The 22,116-nt window shown below is 39.7% G+C and overlaps 1 protein-coding gene across 1 annotated transcript; it reads right to left on the bottom strand.

Moving 5' to 3' along the window:
- Positions 1-958: 958 nt before the first annotated feature.
- LOC144707637 (fatty acid amide hydrolase-like) lies at positions 959-17,586 on the bottom strand. The gene is made up of 21 exons (XM_078580849.1): positions 17,481-17,586; positions 16,747-16,856; positions 16,593-16,653; positions 15,668-15,858; positions 15,462-15,591; positions 15,298-15,375; positions 15,060-15,207; positions 13,503-13,615; positions 13,353-13,428; positions 12,339-12,410; positions 11,572-11,623; positions 9,149-9,229; positions 8,998-9,081; positions 8,755-8,858; positions 7,283-7,375; positions 6,815-6,883; positions 2,366-2,430; positions 2,214-2,275; positions 1,966-2,061; positions 1,772-1,894; positions 959-1,216 (listed from the first exon to the last, which is right to left on the bottom strand). Exons 1-20 carry the CDS (start codon positions 17,566-17,568, stop codon positions 1,829-1,831), a joined length of 1,839 nt encoding a protein of 612 aa, XP_078436975.1. The 5' UTR covers positions 17,569-17,586; the 3' UTR covers positions 959-1,216; positions 1,772-1,828.
- Between the last annotated feature and the right edge of the window lie 4,530 nt (positions 17,587-22,116).

The raw sequence follows: 22,116 nt of genomic DNA on the forward strand, positions 1-22,116 counted from the left end.
AGGATGAGTGGGAGAATGAGAGGGGGAGACAAAGATCGAGAGAGAGAAGGAGAGTGGGAGAACGAGGGAGAGAGGAAGATCCAGAGAGGGAGGGAGAGGGGAAGAACGAGAGGGCGAGAGGAAGATCCAGAGAGGGAGGGAGAGAGGAAGAACGAGAGAGTGAGGGAGAATAGGTGAACGAGATAGGTAGGGAGGGAGGGAGAGTGGAAGATCAAGTGAGGAGATGTCCTTTCCCCACCTGTTGACAGGATGGGAACGGGACGATGGACCAGGTAATGGGTTTTTGTAAAATCCAGGGACACGTGACCTAACATGACATGTGATGAACTTCCTGTCATGCTTCCGTCCTGTCACGCGTGACCTAACACGTCATCCCTCTCATCGCATCCAAGCCGTCGCGTCCCGGACGTGTCGTTTCCTAGTCCCAAGCAGATGAATTTTACCCTAGAGAATTTCATGGTCCAACCAGAAGAGAAATTCTCATGTCCGGTTCTGTAGTAGAGATGGAATAGGCAAATAACCATCAACTATAACCCCAAAAGAACCAGATTCCGTAAACAACATAGAGGAAGAATGAAAGGAACATCTTATAGAGGCAATCATATCAGTTTTGGAAGATATGCTCTGCAAGCCCTTGAACCTGCTTGGATCACATAAAGTAAGATCAATGGTTAATTCAGACATCAAGGAGGACTCATCATTATTCAATACCTGATCAATCAAATTTAGAACAATATCCTTTTGATCTACATCAAATGCTGTTTTTTTTAACCAGGAGGTTTGAAAACACTCCTACCCATTTTTTATCTTTGGATTGAAATACCCATAAATAGAATTTTACGTTGAAATAGTATTCTTGCTAATTTGAGCGATGAAGCAGTTCTGAAATTATTTCGATATGGGCCTATAGAGATCATCATAAAAGAGGGTTTTATCGAATATCACGGAACAAAAGAACTGAGTCTAAAAAAGTAGATAGAATTTTTTTCATTCTGAGGAAGTGCATGTCTAACCAGGATTGTCACCGATAATGATATGGAACAAAGTACTCTAAGAGTGGATACACCACTCACGTTAAATATAGGACGGTCGAGTAGGTAAATTGGTTCGAGTGGAGAAAAAAAATATTGAACTAAATTTTTTTTCTGGGGATATCTATTTTCCTAGAAAGACATAAGATTTCCTAGCACAGCTGCATCTTGACACCACCTGGAACCTGAAATTGGATTCGGAGGAATCCAAAAAAATGAAAAATTAGATCTATGTCAAACGGATCACACCTAAAAAAAAGTATTTTATTTCAGTTCGACCCATATAAATCATAGATGTCAGCAGTGTATCCAAAACTTATCCACAATATATTTTGTAGGAAGAAGCTAACATCCAACTAAGATTCGACAATTATATTCTTTAAGGAAATGGCAAGCTAATTTTGTTAAAATAAAGACAAATTATCTAATTTGTGATTTCATAAGAACTTAGTTAGGTAAATCCCCCCTTATCTATACTGGAAAAAGAAATAGTACGGAGGATTCAGGATTTATAAGCAATAATGGATTAGAGTACAACAATATTAATATTTTTTTAAATCTAATGAAAATATTCCATCACTTCCCACGCATTAAGTTGTTGAACAGAAATAAGGAATCTCAGTCTTTCAAATTTTTGATGAATTACTTTGTGCCAACCTCTTGCCAATACTTCATACCTAATTACTTGTGATAGAATATAAGACCAGCGGATTAACGAAACAAGGAGAGAGAAATAGTACCATCACTGTCTGATGGACAATCCTGCAATATCTGCCTCACATAACAGCATATCCTCTTCAGGCAGTCCCCTGGAGAACATCGTAGAATGAGGACGGCTTGTTCATGCGGCCCAAGCATAGTTCCTGCGTTGGAGGGATATGGTAAGCAACATGAGGAACTTGAGAATGATGAACACAAAAATAATTAAAACAACTTCGATGGCAGCCGCAGCTCGTAGAAGGGTCGCCTCTTCCCATGGCCTTCCAATCAGCTGCAAACCAATGGGTAAGCCTTGCTTATCGTGACCCACCTGCACATATCCCAAGTTCCTTTGTCAAGGAGAGATCACTGCAGATAAGTATAACCTCCATTGTTTTTATTACTATCATACATCAGTACCTACGTCTTTAAGCGCATATTCATGATTGCATTTAATTTCTGCATTAGATAAATCTGACTTACAGGAACAGAAATTGCAGGGAATCCAAGAAGATTTGGTGCCAAAACGAATCTCATAAGATAGCCTGCAGAGAAAGGTAGCCGCATAAGACAAGATGAATTGTGAGGCCAACAGTTTTACTTGATTGATGTGTGCAAGGAAAGGAGCAGGGCACCTGAAACCTCAAAGTTTGACTCCCCACACTCCAAGGCACCTGGGGGAATGATCGGGGCTGTCATGCTGTTGTGCAAGTAAAAATGCGTAATAAGGTCCAAGCGACAATCTCAGCAATCCTTAATCCTGAAGCATGATCTTTGTCTAGTTTGATATCCAATTTATCAGTTCACGGAAATCAACTTTTTTTCAAGCTTATACGGCATCTTTGGAGATGAGGGAACAGTAAGAAGTAATGAATTCAATACAGGGAATAATTATTTAATACTACCACCCAGTCTACCAGATGCATATTTGAATGGGCCCTCAAATAAATCTCTAGGTAAAAGAGGAAATTCGCAAACTTGATCAATTTTGGAACAGCAAAGAACCAGGCTCTCCCTCTCTCTACTTATATATTTGTAAGAGTATGCTTTTGAAACTCCTTGTCAGAAAATGCTTCAAAAATCTCAACTCTGTCCTGACATCTAATTCAAAGAGGTCGATCACCAATATTTGGTAACAGATCATATGGAACTGGTATGAGAAAATCTAGTTGCTGTAGCTGGTGGCACAAAGAATCTTGAATTCTTTGCCTCTGCTAAGTGGAAAATACAGAAAAAAATAGAACAAAAGAACATCATACACTGCCATACTCCTTTTGCACCTCCAGTCTCAGCCCAGACCCCACCACTTCTAAGTGCTTCGTTGATATGCCTTTGAACATATATATATTTCAAAGTGCTGAGAAAACATCCATGCTAGAAACTCGGCCATTTATATGACTGATACTAATCGAGGTGGTTCGTATTATGAGAGATAGATGACGGGAAATCCGGAGGGATGGGCTGTCGCCAAGATTAAAAGGCAGAGAAGGCTGGCAGAGCAGACATTGTCGCAGACTAAGATAAACTGGGGATCATTTCATTTCTCCCCCCACCAGCTCCAGCTTGTCCTCAAACTGGTGTGTCTTCATCAATCATCGATGACTCGATGACGTCACTGTCTTGCGGTTCTCAATCTGGCATGACCATGTGAATGTGGAGGTCCATATGACAACAATACCTAAGCATAAACCTCTCATTGCATTGATAACCAAGCCCTTGACTCAAGCTTTGTGTGGGAGAAATTCCTCTTCGATAAGGTTCAGGTGGCCATTGTTGGTGGGCGATCACTTGGCGTTGTCCCTTGATGTTGCTGGCAGCTTCTGACTCCTGGGTGCACCGGGATTCTAGTGGGACAGGGGCCCCAGACTGATCAGAAGGGTCATCACTTTCCTGTAAGAAAGAATCTATCAATACGATTGTCTGTAGTTTGCAGATTGGAGCAGTTGACTTCACCTTAAATATTGGGATGTAGAGCAGCATGAGGAGCATTCATGGCTGTCTCGTTGGCTAAGTCCAGCAGATAGCCCACCAGCTCCATAAATTTTGTCACTAGCTCCATGCAATGGACGGGACTCTGATGGCAGGGGCAACGGCTGCGTGGCGATGGAAGTTACCAGCTGGGCTCTGACGAGGGTCACAAGGGCCTGTAATTGGGCCACAGCGGCTGCAAGCTAGTAAGAAGGTGCCTCGCGCTATCGCTCCAGGTTTACTTCTTGGGCTTGCATGGTGGTAACATGGGTGGCCTCGAGGACAGTAACCTTGGCCATCAGTTCCTCCATGGTGAGCTGCTGGGCTTCATTTGACATTGGTGGAAATGTTGTGGTTGCAGCAGGCAGCGGTGGATAAGGCAGTGGGCAGCAGAGAGAGAATTCTGATATCAAATGATATGAACTGACGTGGTACGTATAATCAACGGGATAGTTGGAGAAAAATCTGGCAGGGTGGATGTTGCCAAGACTACTAGGTGGAGTAGGCAGGCAGAGTGGATGTCGCCAAGGGAAAGAGATCCAGCGGCGTGGACATTGCCGACGGAGTGGATGCCACTTGCAAAGTGAACATCATCGGAGGACTACAACAATGGCGGACGTCATGCAACGTACCATGTGTCGATGTAACAAAGAACACAATCCTTGATTTGGAGACTCGGCAAGATCATCACCCAGGTAAGGGAAAGAGAGGGACATTGCCCATGCTGCAGGGAAGAACATTTGTGGAGGCACAACGAAGAAAGATGACGACAAAGGGACAATGAGGATGACAGGAAGAACATTGCTAAGAGGAGAGGGAATGGGTAAATCTTGACTTCTTGTCTACCCTTCCCAATGTAGGCTACACCTATTTAATGGGAAAATAACTAGAATACCTCTCGCATGTAAAATGACATAAATACCCCTAATGAGCTAAATGACAAACCCTTTGACACGACGGGGATGGCTTTCTACCTTCTCCCTGCTGCTGCTGCACCATGTTCCTCTTGCATGCTGAGCCCAACACTGAACTAGGTTTCTTTCAATGACCCACTGGCTTAGAATCACTGAGGTCCATAATGCTCTTCATAAGGCCTCCCTTCCAATGGGTGGGCTCCACACACATTTTACAGAGCATACCAGCCCGGATGCAGCCCATCTTCAGGGACCATTTTGAGGAGCTTGCCATGCTCAGTTAATTCTAGGGTTCCAAAAAGAATATAAATCTCTAGTTAGAATCTTGGATCTGCTTGTTTAATACCAGCTTACAGATAAGTGGGCCTTGCTCCACACATCTTATGTTACTTGTTCTCCACATGGGAAAAAATAACTTAAAAATAGACGAGGTGGGTCACTTATATCATTTGGCCCACTTACACAAACTCTAATAAAACAAATAAAAAGGGCATGTGAGCCACTCATAATTGGGCATGAGCCATGAAGACAAATGAAACAGTAAAGTGAATGGCTGGCAATAGACTAGGACTAACACTTGAACCATTTTTTTGATTGGATCAATCTCTTATAAGATTGATTTACTTTTTCAATCTTCCATTCATTCAATTTTCATATTTCTAACCTTCACAGGGCAGTACTTAAGCTCTAACAACAATAAGTTCAAAGCTTTCCATCAAATCTAACAGATGAATCAGAATGGCAGGTTTATCTAGAAGTTATAGTTGCCAACAGGTTTGCTCCTGGTGCAATGCGGATCTTAATCAAAGGGGAAAAAATTTCCCACATTTGATGTTATGTGGGAAGATATCAACACTGCTGAACGATATGTTTCAAATATTTCAAATTTGCAGACAATTTGATTCCAGAGGAAGGGAGTATTGATGAGATCCAGTGATGACTTATTAGCAACTGAAGAAGATCTAATTTACTCACATGGCATGTGCCGAGTAAATGTCACAAATCTAGGAATTGGACAAGGTGGGATCTTGAGGCAATATATTGGTGTTTGATCCATGAAACAAGTTGAGATTTTGAGGCTATAAATTGGTGTTTGACCCAAGAAACAAGGTGGGACCTTGAGGCTATAAATTGGTGTTTGATCCATGAAACAAGGTGAGACCTTGAGGCTATTAAGGGAGTTTCTTACAGCCCTAGTCAATCAGTGGAATGGGATTTGGTCGGGGGATGAAGCAACCTGCCAAATATCTGTTGGCGTTTTGTCCCATGAATGGAATGCATTCCATATGAGCCCGCCTGTCATGGAAATATTCCAAGAGGAAAAAGTCTTTTAAAGCCCTGGTCAATCAGTGGAGTGGGCTTTGATATAGGGATGGAGCAACATGTCAATTATTTGATGGCACTAAAGTTCCCTATTGGAAAAAAACCATCTGCAGTTTCTAAAGCACAACACTAAATGAGAACCCTTCGGACTAAATATGTAAAATAAAATCATAAATTTAGAACAAAGTATACATGGTGCAAGGTTGGTAAGCTCCCATAAGGTGCTCACTGAAGAGATCAAGGGTGATAGGTGGGATAGGCAGATAGACCTCCAGGAACAGCCTGATGCAGGTGCCCATAGTGATTGGAGCCAGATACAGCTCATGACCACTCCAGTTCTTCAAAAGAGAATTAGCACAACACTAACTCAGTCTTACATATACATATACACCGTTATAGGGAGAGACAAAAGAGAAAAGGACGGAAACAGGACCACATGTTGGTCTTGCCACTTGACTCCATAGGTCCACTAAAAAATTCTATCAGTGGTTCAAAGCTCTCTAGAATATACAAAACAAGAAAACATGACATAGTTCAAAAAGAGGTATAACCTGTAGAATTCCACTCGTGGAGGATAGAAAACAAATGCAAGAGAGGTGAGAGATGCGAGGAGAGAATGAACAATGGAGCAAGGAGGGGGAAGGACCCCAACCCCAGTGAGTCCGGCAAAGGGCAAAAAATCTAAATCAAAACTCAATGACATACGGGGGCTCACCATCCTTATACAGGATTGGGAACCTCAGCATAGAATAAATAGAATCCCTAACTCCAACAATAAATGATATCGTTAAATGGAAAATTTGAACAATGGAAGAATTAAAATTAAGGTTATTGGAAAACAACAGTAAAAAGTAGGAAATAGTGGCAAGAACACCATACCCTGCAGTGGGTGTGACAATTAGATCCACCTGCTTAAAAACTTGCATGTAGAAGAACATTAGTCTTCTCCTGCAAATCACGAGATGTAAAGAATGATTGTCCCATTCGTAACTAACAAGAACTAATGAATTTTTTGAAGTTATTTTTTGGAAGTATTCCAGAGAGACTAAGCAACACATGAATTTTCAACCCAGATAACATTACAGTATTTTATCCACTCAATAAAATAAAATTTCTATAGTGAGACATAAAAGTTGACTCATAATAAAAATATCTCTGAACTATTCAATGTGAATAAATTCCTGCAAAGAAACATCTCACAAACTGAAGTACAAGACATCAACATGCTTCGGGTTTCAGATTTCTTTGTGCATTCAAAAGAGAAGATACTGTCCACAGGAGAAAAATGACATTCTAGATAACAGATTAAAGAAAATCGCTCAATGACATGCAGTGAAATTATCCAACCTCAAACGCTGGGCAGCAACATAATTTGCAGATGAAAAAGATTTGAAGAGGCAAACACTTGCTCGGACATCAAGACACAGTTCAGTGCGCCTCCTGGATTATAGTAGAAAAAGATGTGGAGAAGAAATTATTATTAGCAACTGGAACTTGTTTAGCAACAATAGTGTAGAATATGCGAGTTGGAGAAGCTAGAGACCCTCAGCTCGGAATAATCAACTAATTCAAGGAAAAAGATACAGAAGGGTTTTTGTAGGGAAGCAGAAGAAGAATGGTTAATTGGCTGGCTCATTAATCTAAATAGGAATGGTTGTGCGATTCAGCGCAAAAATTTGCCGAGGTGGGAAGATTTCTGCAGTGAGTGTGGTGGTTATGGGGAGGAAATCTGAACCTACACCCTGCAACACTGCCTGAGAGAGACGAGAAATGAGACAGACAGAGAGAAATATAAGAGATAGATGAGGGAAGAGAGAGAGAGAGGAGAAATGAGAAAGGGAGATAAGAGAGATATGAATGGAGAGAGAGAGAGGAGAAATGAGAAAGGAATATAAGAGAGATGAGCAGCGTGAGAGAGAGGAGAAATGAGAAAGGAAGATAGAGAGATGAGCAGTGTGAGAGAGAGGAGAAATGAGATAGAGAGATAAGAGAGATGAACAATGTTAGAGAGATATGAGAGAGAAACAAGGGGGGGATAAGAGAGAGATGAGCAATGTGAGAGAGAGGAGAGAGAAACGAGAGAGAGAGAGAGAGAGAAATGAGTGAAGAGAGAGAGAGAGATAAGAAAGAGATGAGCAATGAGAGAGAGAAAGATAGATAAGAGAGAGATGAGCAATGCCAGAGGGAGGAGATAGGAGAGAGATGAGCAATGCAAGGGAAAAAGAGAGTTAAGAGAGAGAGAAAAACAAGAGACAGAGAGTTAAAAGAGAAATGAGCAACATGAAAGAGACAGAGAGGAGAATCGAGAGAGAGAGAGAGAGATGAGCAAAGCAAAAAAGAAAGAGAGGAGAAATGTGAGAGAGAGAGATAAGAGAGAGATATGAGCAAAGTAAAAGAGAAAGAGAGGAGAAACGTGAGAGAGATGAGCTATGCAAAAGAGACAGAGGAGAGAAGTAAGAGAGAGAGAGAGATAAGAGAGAGCTGAGCAATGAGAGAGAGAGACAAGAAACGAGAGAGGGAGAGAGATGAGAAACAAGAGAGCGATATGAGAGAATGAGAAACAAGAGAAATAGAGAGATGAGGAGAGAGAGGGGGACAGCCCCAAATCGCACAACTACTCTGGCAGAGGGTCTGCGCGTCGTGCGGGTAGGATGTACCAACCGCGCAACCATGCAGCACGCAAAAAAGACCATCTCTAAACCTAATGCATAAGATAGATATGATAAACAAGAGAGAGAGAAAGAGATAATATGACTATTGCCAACAATATGAGTGCAGTTATTCACTGAGACAATATTATGTAATAGAATGGAGATTACCCTCTCTTGTAATGAGGGTTCAGAGAACACAGCATTTCTGAACCAATAGAAACCAGATGTGCACCACGGAGCTCCTCAAGTTCCGGAAGTCTAATATCAATAGTCTTCGAAAACCAATTTCAGAAAAATAAGTTATTCCAAAAGAATTCAAAGATTTACATTTAAACTAAAGATCACGAAACTAATGATTAAAATCATGCAGTCAATCTGGATCCATAAAAGTAAAGGGCAAGACACACTCACTTGGCATCCATGATTACTTGAAAGCATGTTAAGTACTTCCTCACACATCGCAGAGATATCAGGGGATTTAACATCTTCAACCCACTAGAAAATATTGAAAACAAAGTTAGAATATGATTAGAACCACACAGCTTAACACAGTTTACTTTACCTCAGCATATTTTCCTAACTTCAGCGTCCTCAATACATTGAACTTACTTGGAATAGATAAGTTGGGCAAACATACTGGGGGCTACAGAGATAAAAGGGATTTCTTAGAAATAAGTTCAAACAAGTTCCAATGGGTAAAATATAAATTCTAACTAATTTTGGAGAGAAACTCAAAAGCCCATAAAAAAGTACTCAAGAGAATGCAGGCTTAGGCTGGTTAATGCCTATCTTATTATCTACATAGAAAGATAAGATAGGCATGAACATAGAGAGGAAACTGCTGGCTTCTCCCGTGGCATGAACATGGGTAACAAAATAATATGAAAAATGTCTCCCGTTGGCCAATCAGAGGTCAGAGTGATTTAAGTCAACTGGAAAATCATGCGCTAATTAAGAGGCATATGACAGTTTAATAAAGGGAAGAAGAAGCGGTACAATTTTGTTGGAAAAGCATGAGGGATTAAGAGGACATTGTTATTCTGGAAGCGTTTGTTGTCACAGCTCAGGTTTGAGTATGGGAAATCGTTTTGGTTCTATGCATTTCATTGATTCAAAAGTTGGGGTGCACCATAATCCCATGAATGTCTATCAGATTTATGGAGAAAGTAGTGTCTAAAACAATAAAAAACCTTATCTTTGGTGCACTGAAACACTGCAAAGAGTAAAAATTGTCTGGTTGAACCAACTAAATACTTCCTTCTCAAAGAGGAAACTGGGCTTCGAACAAAAATGTGTCATAGGTCATATGTGCAGGGCAACCTCTTTGTTTTCTGGCAGAAAAACCTAAGTATCCTTGCCTTCCTCGCTCCATTAGTGATTGATGAGATCCCTGGCCCTCCGGGGGGCAGTCTGGTCTTTTGACCATTAAGGAGACCTATGCGCCCTCCCATGTTTCCTTTAAATAGTACAGCCCTCCCTTAAGGAGGGCAGACTGAAGGTTATGTTAGTGGCTGTTCGTGTCCCTCCTCTCTATGCCCAAGTCCCATCCCTCTTTTTACGATCCTCATCCTTGTGATCATCTCTTCTTCACCGCATCATGAGGCAACTCATCTCTGGTCAATTCCTACCTCCTCTGTTCAGCCTCTTCCTAAACCATTCCCATTCCTCTCTCAATCCCGGGAACTCTCTTGCTCGTCTCACCTCTGACTCTTCCATTTCTATCCAATTGAGGTTTTACGTATTGGAATTGCATCAAGACAATACGTCCCACAGGGAATGTATCAGTGAGGAAGCCTAATTGTGACCCATCTTAAAATAAAACGTGAACGTTTCAGTTTAAGATGACTGTTTGTTATGCTGAAAAAACTGTTGAATTAAGAGAATGTGGATCAGAGAGATGAGAGAAGGCAGGGTGGCAGGAAAGAATCCCGCCACCCTAAAACACTATTTTGGATTCATACTCGCTCACATTCATTTACATTATATCTGCCTTAAATAAGCAGATACGAGATTACATTTTTCTCTAAAAGCCCCAACAGAAATATAAAATGACTATTGCCCCCTTTGTCTGGCATAAACGACAATGACACGCCACAATAATTTACATGAAAAGAGATCCTCCTATCATGAGGAGTTGTTGGGAATGCAGGAGATCCTCCTACCTCTCGGCCCATCAGCAGATTATCGAGACGGATGGGTATGAGGGGGGGCCACCTTTCTCGGTGAAGGATGCATACTTGAAGATTTGAGGGGTAGCGAGAGATGACCCAGAAGTCAGGCAGGCATGTAACATAACGCTGAAACTAAAGATTCCTCTTAAAGTGAGAATTTTCGGCTGGTTGTTGAGGAGACGGAAACTCGTCACATGGGTCTATCGGCGGAGGTGGGCACCAGCGGAGCCGATCGACTGCCCCTTGTGCGCTAGGGGCGAGGAAGACTGCTCACACCTTTTCTTCACATGTCACCTTGCTCAAGGAGTATGGGCCTCGCAACAGATTTCAGAGTTGAATATCTCCGCAGACGACGATTTTTGGGCATCAGTCACGACGGGTGGGTACCGGAGCAGAATGGAGTGGGGAAGAATTCTCGCAATACTGTGGGCGGTATGGTTGCACCGAAACGAAGTGGTGTTCAAGGGAGGAAAGGCTTCAGTCGAGAGTGCCATATTAGACGTTGAGGCGCTAATATCTTTTTGGGGGGTAGGGGGATAAAAGCAGGATGTGCAGTCATAAATGTAAATGATGTGTACATGACTTTGTTTTTTTAATAGTATCAGGTGGGCCACCGGTTTGGGGTGGCCTGCCCTATTTTCTTCAAAAAAATAATAATAATAATTTACTTGAAAAGACACTTAAAATTAAGGAAACAGAGCAGCATGTGCTCCAGTTAAACAATTTTTTGCAAATAATTAAATTTTATCATAACGAATTTTTAGCTGAAAAAATTATATAGCTCAACATATGTAAATTTAACTTTCCCAATTACCGGGCTTAGTGCAATCATGTCGCAGGCAGACGGATCTGCCATAGCAGAATATCTGAAATATGGTAACAACTCATTGGTAATTCTCCATTGCAGGAAAGGTTAGATTGTAATATAAGAAATTTAAAACTTATCAGAAACTATTTTCATAATAAAAAAATCTATAAATGTCAAGCAACCACTTGGAGGTAATCAGACTATATTTTTGGTTCTGAATGTTTGTCTTGAACGAATCTCCACTACCGAGAGGAAGAATGCACTGAATTTATTTAGAAGATTTAATTCCATGAATATTATCAAGCTCAATTCCCGATATCAGTCGACTAAGGGAAAGAAATGGCATTGTTTCAGTGGGAAGATGGGGGTAGAATAAGAAAATACGTTAGAGGTGTGGATTTTCGCAAACAGCCGCACTTAACAGATCAGTTCGTGACGACAAACGTGGACTGAGAAACATAAATGTTTGAGACCAGCATAAATTTAGAGAGTGACAAAGCTGAAAATCCTACAGTTTAGAGATCATACAAATGAAATTCAAAGAAAAACGCAGGAATGCAGTTAAATTTGCAGATGATCAGCTGTCTAGGAAGAGAATGATCATGCACAAAATGAAAGCTTTGTAGCTGGAAGCCAGAACCATGAGCAGAATAACTGGTCAAATAGATGTTTCTCTACCAAAAACGTGGAAAATTCTTTTTTATGCATCAGATGTAAAACGCAAATGAAAAAAACTGTATTTTTTTATTGGACTCAGCTGTATGGAAGTTTACAGAAGAATAGTGTCCTCAATAGTGGCCGCCAGAGGGGAGATAACATCAACGGTTCCGCCATTGCACAATGAGCTACAAACAAGCAAAGAAAAGAAATCTCAGATTCCTTAACACGACTCACTGTAAGACAGTGCCTTGAGTATACAATTTATCATGTTTGTCCCCTTGTTTTTAGTGTTTTAAGGGCAGATACTGGGCCAGGCCTAATTTTGTTGTACCCTATATTTATACAGGGTCACACAAATCAATGAATTTAAGAGCCGGCAAATGTTTTTTACTGTGTGCCCTACTCTGACGGGGAAGAAAAGTTAACACTGAACATATTTTACATGTTTCAGACATTGAAGCCATCTGTTCGTTTCCAGTATGTCCTATATAAGACGTCATTGAGGTCTCTAAATTCCATCGATTATTTCCTGCATATCATTCTATGATTTTAATAAGTACTGATAAAGAGTACTATCAACCTGTGATAGCAAAACCAGTTAGGCAGTAGGGTGAGAAAATTCCCAATTACTCTTCGATAGGGTATATTTATGTCATTTTGTAATTGTAGGAAATAGGGTCCTTTATCTAATTTGTATTCCAGATTCCCTCTGAATATATACGGGTATGGAACCCCTTCTAATAGGTGAGTTGGGTTTTACTACTATATACATTAGCCAACTCCCTGGGGGCCAAGTTCCTCCCCTGTCCCCCTCTTTCTCCGTATTTTTTATCCCTCTCACTTAGCGTATCCATGAGAGTGGACTTCTAAAATAACCATATATTTTCCTATTTAAGGGAGATAGAATGGAATGAAACACAAGAGTGTTTTGGACCGAAGTTGTGTTCTAGGGCAGCATCTCACCTTCGTCCCTACCTTGTCTCCTATTCCCTTCCCATTTCACAAAAGTCTAAAAGACCTAATAGAATGACTATGTTAAGAATATGAATACCTAATAGGAGCCATAAAAACCACATATTTCAAAGAACCACATGAATGAAGTAAAAAATAAATAACCCTCGCATTACCCTTTGGTGCTTGTTCGTCCATAAGTGGTTTTCAGGCCCACAACTCCACACAGTGATGCTGGAATCCTAACTGATCCTGCATGGGATTTATCAGAGGTTAAACTTCTACGTACTTTCAAAACTAAAGGGATGACAAGGATTACAAAAAACCTCCTCCATCTGTGCCCACAGCAGCTGGGCACAATCCACAGGCTACAATTGCAGCCGGCCCAGAAGAAGAGCCACCAGTATATCTTTCAAAAGAGTGTGGATTCCGCACAGTTCTGAAATATTTTGAAGGAAAAATGCGTGATAAGATGGGGATAAAGAAGTAGCAGAAATATTTTTCCTACTCTCACATTCTGATTACCCCAAAAAAGAATGAGATTCTGAAGGCAATATATTATGAATAGAAACAATAAAATTGGAAAACATGAATCATTTTTTGGGAAGAAAAAAATCATGACCAAAAAGAAGGAAACAAAACTAAAATCTTGTTCATGTAGTCAAATATATCATGGTTATTTCTTTTCTGAATAAAAATATAGCATGGTTATAGAAGTTTATCCGTTGCAAATATGCTTCCGGGTGTGTTATCCATGTTAAACTTATATTGTCAAATTGACGAGGGAGGATCCACTTGATCCAGAGAAAATAAAAAGGAAAACTCTCTGAAGGCGAGAGTATTGGAGTATTTACCAAATACTGTTTGATGGAGTCGAAAAGTTGTTGTTTGGTCCCATATTAATTCGGCTCCATTTGAAAGCTTTTAGAAAGGTTCCGGAGGGCCGAATTTACAAGAGGATTACAAAGTCAATGACTTGAATTCTGCACATAAGCTCCGTCACTTACATTACCCGACTTATCATTTTTTATAATTCTTGTCGATTATTTATTTCTTCTGTTCTATCAGAATGTTGATTATTTTTAAGAAGAACGTGATTTACTTCTGACTTTGTACACTCCTAAAGATACCAAGAGAAACACGATCTTTTTTGCCCTCTTCGCTTTGCAGAGCTCCTCAAAGCTATTCCATGGCATATTGACGACTGGAGGCTCCATTCTCTTGAGCTACTCCACAGAGCATCCCGCTCTTCCTCTCACATCTAGCTGAAGCAATATTTCCCTACATTATGTCATTTACCCTGCTCTATCTGTCACTTTTTATGATTCTTGAAGATGCTTTATTTCTTTTGTTCTTGCAGAATGTTGATTCTTTTTCAAAGGATTCATTTCTTTTAAGATGAACGTGATTTACTTCTGACTTTGTACACTCCTAAAGACGCAAAGCCATACATAAAACAGGAAAGCTAGAGTCAGATACAATAACCCATTCTATGGGAGAGATCAAATGTGTATTTTCTGGCGATCTTATTCCAAACATAGGAGGAAAGTGACCCAGAATATCACTGAAATTTCATGAGTTTCAAATGCAAGGAATGCCTGAAGATTAAAACAACATTGGTCCCTGACATAAATATCATCAATATTGTATCAAGGACAAAGAGAATCCAAGAAAAAATAATATAAGTCATTTTTTTAACATGGTTGGATCAGGCAACAAACCAAGAATATAAGTTATTTTATGTGGGAAATGGGACGAGAGAAGAACCATCAATTTATTGCAGACAAACACAAAGGAACTTTCAAACAAAAAAGATAAGGAGAGGAGTTATCTTGAGAACTGGAAAACTTTGTAATTTAAAAAGGATGTGACAACCTTCGTACCCATAATTGGAGTTGTTTCCCGTCACTCCCATCCCCAGTTCGTGCATGGCAGCCTTTCCTATAAATATAACACCGCATCGTCGCAACCTCGAGACGCAAACAGCATCTTCTTTGACAAAGCGGACCTTGTCATACCAAATAGTCCCGCCTGCAAGGATCAACCTGATAAAAATTCTGGACATAAACGTGAGAAGGTTAACAGGAGATCTACACAAATAAAGTTATGCGAAGACTGAACCCTTGGTTGGATGTGGGAAGCAATCGACATCATCCTTGACAGCAATGAAGATCCCATCCAAGATTGACAAGGGCTTCCCTAAAGAAGATGAAAATTGTGAGCAACACTTCTGCCAACAGTTTGGCATCATGTCTGGGTGGACCAAACTCTTTTAGACAGAATACCCTCTAGATGTCTCTGGGTTGAAGCTGCAGCTTGCTCTCTCAAATCATTTGGATTAAAGGATATCAGTAGTGGCGCTGGAGGCTTCCTCTGGTTTAAATCTTCCACCACTAAGATGATCTGCTCCGCAACCTGCATCAAAACTACACCATTTAATAATTTAAGAGGATAACTTGGTTTGAAATACACTATGGCATAGAGGACTCACAATGGTCGGGGTAGTAAGATTAGATTGATAAGCAAGTGCATAGTCACGTATAGTCCAGTACAGAAATGGAGAGCCCGATTCTGCAGACAAGTCTTGACGCGGATGGTGAGGGGGAAGGCATGTTGTTGCCAACTGGACACGAGCGAGCACATCTTCATCTTCTTCTGTACTGATAACATTCTGTTCTGGCTCTGGAATTTGGCAGACCAACATTGAGAATGTCAGTACTCATTATTCTCCCAGTGGAGTCAGATTTTACCTTCATGTATTAATTCAAGAAGGGAGAGAGAGTAGCTCGTTTATCTGGACTTGTGGGGAGTAGTGTTCAGGGATTTGATCTGATTGATAGACTAAATGTTTGAATCAGATCCGATATGGTCTTTGATCTGGCCGGTCTGCTGTGGGCTCGATCCATGGCTAGGCCCCATAGAAATGATCGACTATCTTGATCAAGCCAGGTGGATCAATCAAGATAGCTAATCATGGGTCTATGGGTGCAATGTCAGATGGGATCAAACAATTGTTCGGCCCCAAAAAAAATGTAAAATGGTTGTGAAGTGGAGGAAAAGAATAGGTACTGTAAGTCAACTTCTGGGGTTGACAAATGGTAGCGCTCCATTTGACGAATGTGCCAATGTATCAACCACCGAGTGATCTGATCTGATTGAAAGGTTATATCTGATTGATGATCCATGATCGAAAGCACGTAAAGATTGGGTCAACCCGTGAGAACAATCAATATCCAGTCCACTAGATGGATCGTCCAACTCAGCCAGATCGGCTTTCTTGATTACTGGATTGCTTGATGCCAACAATCAACAGCAATCCGGTCCAATCATGATTGGATCTCAGTTCCCTAGTGGGGAGAGAATGAGGGGATCACAGACAAACTGTAAATAAAAACAAATGAGGGAGCTGCAAATACCTTGCTCTGGAAACTCTGGCTGGAACATGGGTGTCTCAGGAATCACCGTTTCTTCCAGCATCTGAATGTCATTTTGCAATTAGGCTGGGATCAAGAAGCTGGAGAGAGAAGACTATCAAGCAAAATTTCTTCAGAACATGAACAGAAATGGAACCTGAGTGATGCCGTTCTGTCGATTCAAGATGGATAGGAAAAGGGGGCCCAGGCAGGCGTTCTCCAGCACCCAGACGAACATCTTGAGAAAAAATCCACTGAAACTGGGAGCTGACGACAGCACCAGAGGAGGAGAAAAAGGATAACTCAAGTGCAACAAAGATGGGAAGTTTTTGAAGAAGGAGATGGACTTGTAGAATCGATGAAACCAACCAATAAGATGATGAGTTGAGTAAAAGATGATCCATACGACTTGACATTCAAACCTAATCCGTTCTGGGGAGTCGATCACTGTCTTGACATGGATTGCTTTGTCGAATTATTGGCATGATGCATCTCATTTTCAACAGATTAACCCATTTCAAGGCAGTCATCAGCTATTTCAAATCCATCTCAGAGTCATCACGACATCAACGGGAAGAAATCAACCAAAGACGAAGCAAATAATAAACGGTGAAAACAGCAAAAAAAAAGGCCAAAGATCAAGGAGAGGGACAACGAACTCGTCTACTCTTGAATAACCCGTTTAAACAATACTCCGATAAAATCATGGGAGTATTTTATAAAAGATGAGGTAAAACTGGAGTTTTAATAGAAATCCACACGAGTATAGCTAGAAATCCACAATCAAAAATAGAAACAATTATATCAAAACATAAGTATTCTTTCAACGAAACAGAGATTTTCTCGGATCAATCGTCTTAGAAATCTAATCGCTGATAGACAATCAACCACCTTTCACTCCCGGAAGATTGTACGGCACGGCGGAGAGATCGACTTCCTCCGCCGGCTCCATCACGCGCGGCTTCCGCTCTGCTGCCATTCTGATTTGAATGATATGTTGACTTGATTGTTTCAAAATCTAAATAGATTTTTTATTTATAGTATTGACTCGCCGTGATTTGATATTTTAAAATATTCATGTTGTTGAAAATTAAAATAATATTTGAAATTTTAAAATATTCATGTTCATTGAACTTAAAATAATATTTGATATTTTAAAATATGCATGTTCTTTGAACTTAAAAGAATATTTGATATTTTAAAATATGCATGTTCTTTGAACTTGAAATAATATTTGATACTTTAAAATATTCATGCTCTTTAAACTTAAGATAATATTTGATATTTTAAAATATTCATGTTCTTTAAAATTAAAATAATTTTTGACATTTGTGGTTGTTTAAATAACTGCTGAATGAGTTTGACTAATTTGGGGAAAGAACCAAAATTTATTTATGACATGAAAAATACTGAACAATACATTTCTATAATCGTTTAATATATAGAATCAATGTAAAGGCATTGGTTCAAATGGTGTAAGTATAATATTTTTATTCTGTGATTGAAATTTTGTCTTACCTCTAGGGAACGGCATGTCCGGGACGTGACGCCCCAGACGTCACGGGACGGATGAGATGCATGACGAACAGTGACGTGATGAAATGTTCGTCACGTCACCGTCTCATCACATGTCCGAGGATTTTGAAAAATTCCATCACGTACTCGTCACGCGTCCCTTCTTCCTCGTTCCGTCATGTCACCGTCGCTGTCACCGTCACCGTGACGCTGTCACCGTCACCGTGACGCCGTCACCGTCATCGGTGACAGAAATAATAATATTTATTTTTACTATGTTAATAAACATAGTCGAAGTATAATATTATTTATTTTACTATGTTATTATTTATAATATTTATTTTACTATGTTAATCCGTCACGGCTGTAATCTGTGACGGACCTGTCATCACGTCACCCATCCGAGGTATCCCGTCACCATCACGTTACCATCACGCACGGCCCGTCACGCGTCACCGTCACCATCACGCCCATCCATTCCGTCACCGTTACTGTCACGTCATTCGTCACGTGTCCGTCGCGGTGACGTGTGACATGACAGATGACGTTTGACGATCCCTACTTACCTCTATAGAAATATATGCATTTCAAACTCGATGCAATTTGAAATTATGATATGATTCAATACAAGTTAAACCGGTTGTTAATAATTGAAAGATGTCCAAATAAAAAGGGTTGATATTAGTGATCTTTTGCATGGCACTTTCCAAATGTCTCATTATTTCTTTGACGATGACAATGCCTTCGTTTGCTGCCAGTGCTTTCGATAAGCAAGGAGGGTTGCTATCCTTCTTGAGTGGTTGCAATATTCCAGTAAGTTCCTTTATCGGTTCCCCTCCTCATCGATCAATATTGTTTTTTAGCACATTTGCTGACATAGGGTTGAAAATGTATATTTACTTAATGACGTCATCAAGCATGTCGTAAGTAGAATTTCACCTTGTTAGGCAGTCAAGAGAATCTTATTCACGTAAAAGTAGAATTTTACCTTGTTAGGCAGTCAAGGGAACCTTATTCTCGTAAGTAGAATTTTACCTTGATCAAGCATTATATTATGTATCTCTCTTTTCATAATGTCAATACATGGCTTGCATTGATTCTCTCCCTAAGTAAAAAATCTCTCCCATGGAAGATGAACTTCATATGCCATGTGTTCTGATCACCTCTTTTATTGAGCCCATCAATAATGGTGTCTTCTAAGATGAGCCGCTTTGGCAGCATCTCTATGACTTCTTGGCTACTCAACCCATCTTGGATTTTGATGCTTATGATGTGTATCATACATATCATGCTTTCTTGGAGTAAAATTCAGGTTCAGTGAATTCAATTATTCCTCCAAAATGGTCGTCATTTTCTTTTTTTTTAGCATTACTTGTTGTCGGTGCACACATTGTGTTAGAGGGAGATGCAATTTGGTTGGTGATTTAGAAGAAACTTATGATGCATTAAAATGACAATAGTATATTCAACTTCAACTTCAACTTGACCAACATTTAAATCAAGATCTCACCCATCTTCTTTGTGTAGGACCTTTCAATTGGAATAGGAAGAGCAGTATGCTCAAATAGCTGTTGAAAATATATGTAGCATGCAAGCTAATCGCACATTACACGCCTCTTTCTATATTATTGGGAAAATATATATTGCTTATAATGTGCGTGTGATGCTTATAATTGAAGTTCATGATTTCATGCAATGACTAAGTGAATAATGATGAGATTATAATACACGATCACTAGTCTTTAAATATGTGTTCAAAACATTCATATTCAAAAGATACTCAAAAAAGGCATTGAAATATCCACATAGAATAACACTTTTTTGACCCACTCATCGGACAAGTATTTTGGATTATGTACCCATTAGTGTGGAGACATCAAGGATTGATAGTGGTTACTCTTTGGGAAAAGACTTCACTTATTGATATGTATGAATCCTTGAATGATATGATACTTATCATGAATCGGGTGAGACACCAAAGACGCCTTTGAGGATGGATGATTATGTTTTAGTATGATCTACGAGTCTCCAATCAAGGGACTCCAAACCACCCTGTCTCAAATGCAGCACCAAGTCCACAAAGGTGATTGTGTGGCCAATATGGGATCGTCCACCCTCAATATTAGAGAAGATTGACTCAAGGAAAATGGTGTTGTTAAATCTCTGGCTAGGGTAGTGGAAATATTAGAGAAGGATCTCTAATGATTTCACCATGTGTTAATACTAAGTCGATTAGGGTTTTATGGTCAATTATGCCCTAAGTAATGTGGCAGTCTCACACAGATGAGGAATTATTAATACATGATGACCCATGATGGAAATATCTCATGATAGAGGTACCATACTCCTTTATATATTTTATGACATGAGGTGTAGCTTTCCGCCTCACAAACCAGAAACTTAACCAATCAATTGGATTAAATTGATCCTTAACTGAATAGACCCAATAAAGGAGGTTGAGTCAGTTTGAATGGCCCCTTTTCCTTCTTTTCCTCTTGACTGCTGCTTCTTGTGGAGACTATTGGAGAGGAAATTAAATTTCCAACCATAGACTTTGGAGAAATGAGAAGATATCTAGGACTCTGAAAATTGTGTAAATAAGTCTAGAGGTTAGACATCTAAATAACTTGAAGAAACTCATAAAAAGAACCAAGAAATTTCGGAATTTTTTTCCGCACAAGATGATAGAATTATTAATGTTTTTGTGTTGCAATCCATTTTTTTATTTAACACCCCATTGCACGATCTAGTTGGATTGTTGACAAAAGCCACAAATCCCAATAGTCAACACATGTGTGCTTAATATTGGTTAGTCGCACAATCCAGTCAACATTTTCCCCCTTGAGAGAGAAAAAAATAAACTTTTCATAGGCCATCTTATAACACCATACATTATGTTACATGATAACTATTAGTTGCATAAATATGATGCTCCATGTGGGGTTGCCCTGGATGTTGTCACATATTGTCAGCACCAAGGTCACTCTCGCTGCACCATCCATGTTGATCTTAAGGAGGCCAAGTGATGGTGACTGCAATCTCGTGAGCCACATTTTTGCCATGGTGTAAGAAGATCGGGATTCCCTCTAGTCTAGGTGCTACACGAATTCAATATAGTCATCACGTAATGGGCAAGACTATGTGATTAGATAACCACATAACCTTCTGAGTGTGAATGGTTTGTCCTAGAAAATGAGAATAATTTCTCCCTTGAAAACATGTCATAGCAAGTAAGCTATAGTGATACAAAAGTAGGGCTTCCTGTAAAGTATATGACAATTCTAAGATCCCCTTAAGACACTCAAACGGTGGCCTGTGGGTGTTTGTTTACCATACAGGGTCCAAATTAAAAAAACAATGGAGTTAACATCTAATTCTCCATAGTTTTTCCCAAAAAATGAATTTGGACAAAATGGCATTGAGAGCTGAGCTGGTGAACAATCCTGGTCCTTCATTGTTCCGTAGGAAGGTCAGACAACTCTGCCTCAAAGATGCATAGAGAAAGGTTATTAAAAGTTGTCCCAAGAGGAAGAACGAGAGAAAGTTCCACTTGGTGTGAGGGTCCAGATGGTACAATCTGCACTTGATCCAAGCTTGGATTAGTGAAGCCTCAAGTAACATGGGATTTGAGGTCATGAATCACGCATTTGTCATCATATTTTATCATAAAACACAGTAGAATCACATTATATATATATATATATATTTATTTATCAATTCTAATGAATGGGGGAAAAGACATCTATACAGAAAATATACTTTTTAATGTATTTAATTTCCCTATTAATACTTTAAGGTTTAAGATTGTAATTTGAGGAGATATTTAAGATACATTTCATGATGTGTTATATTTTTTGTAATTTTTGACATCATTTGAAGGTATTTTTGTGTGGTCAAATCCAGACATAATGTTGTTTTTATTAAAATTAAAATATATTATTATCATTATTATTGGCCTTCAGTACACTAGTATATTGGGCCACCTGTGGATCAGGCTGATGTGTCCCAATAC

This window comes from Wolffia australiana, chromosome 9 (genome assembly GCF_029677425.1).
Source record: "Wolffia australiana isolate 7733 chromosome 9, ASM2967742v1".
Lineage (NCBI taxonomy): Eukaryota > Viridiplantae > Streptophyta > Magnoliopsida > Alismatales > Araceae > Wolffia > Wolffia australiana.

Bases quoted from the DNA above. Each gene is read 5' to 3' on its own strand.
- LOC144707637 (XM_078580849.1), bottom strand. From the start codon at position 17,568: ATGGCAGCAGAGCGGAAGCCGCGCGTGATGGAGCCGGCGGAGGAAGTC. The intron at 15,376-15,461 runs GTATTCTGTCTA...CATCTTCTTTAG, and splicing joins AACCCAGAGACATCTAGAGG to GGAAGCCCTTGTCAATCTTG. The intron at 2,276-2,365 runs GTGCCCTGCTCC...CTTTCTCTGCAG, and splicing joins GTCAAACTTTGAGGTTTCAG to GCTATCTTATGAGATTCGTT.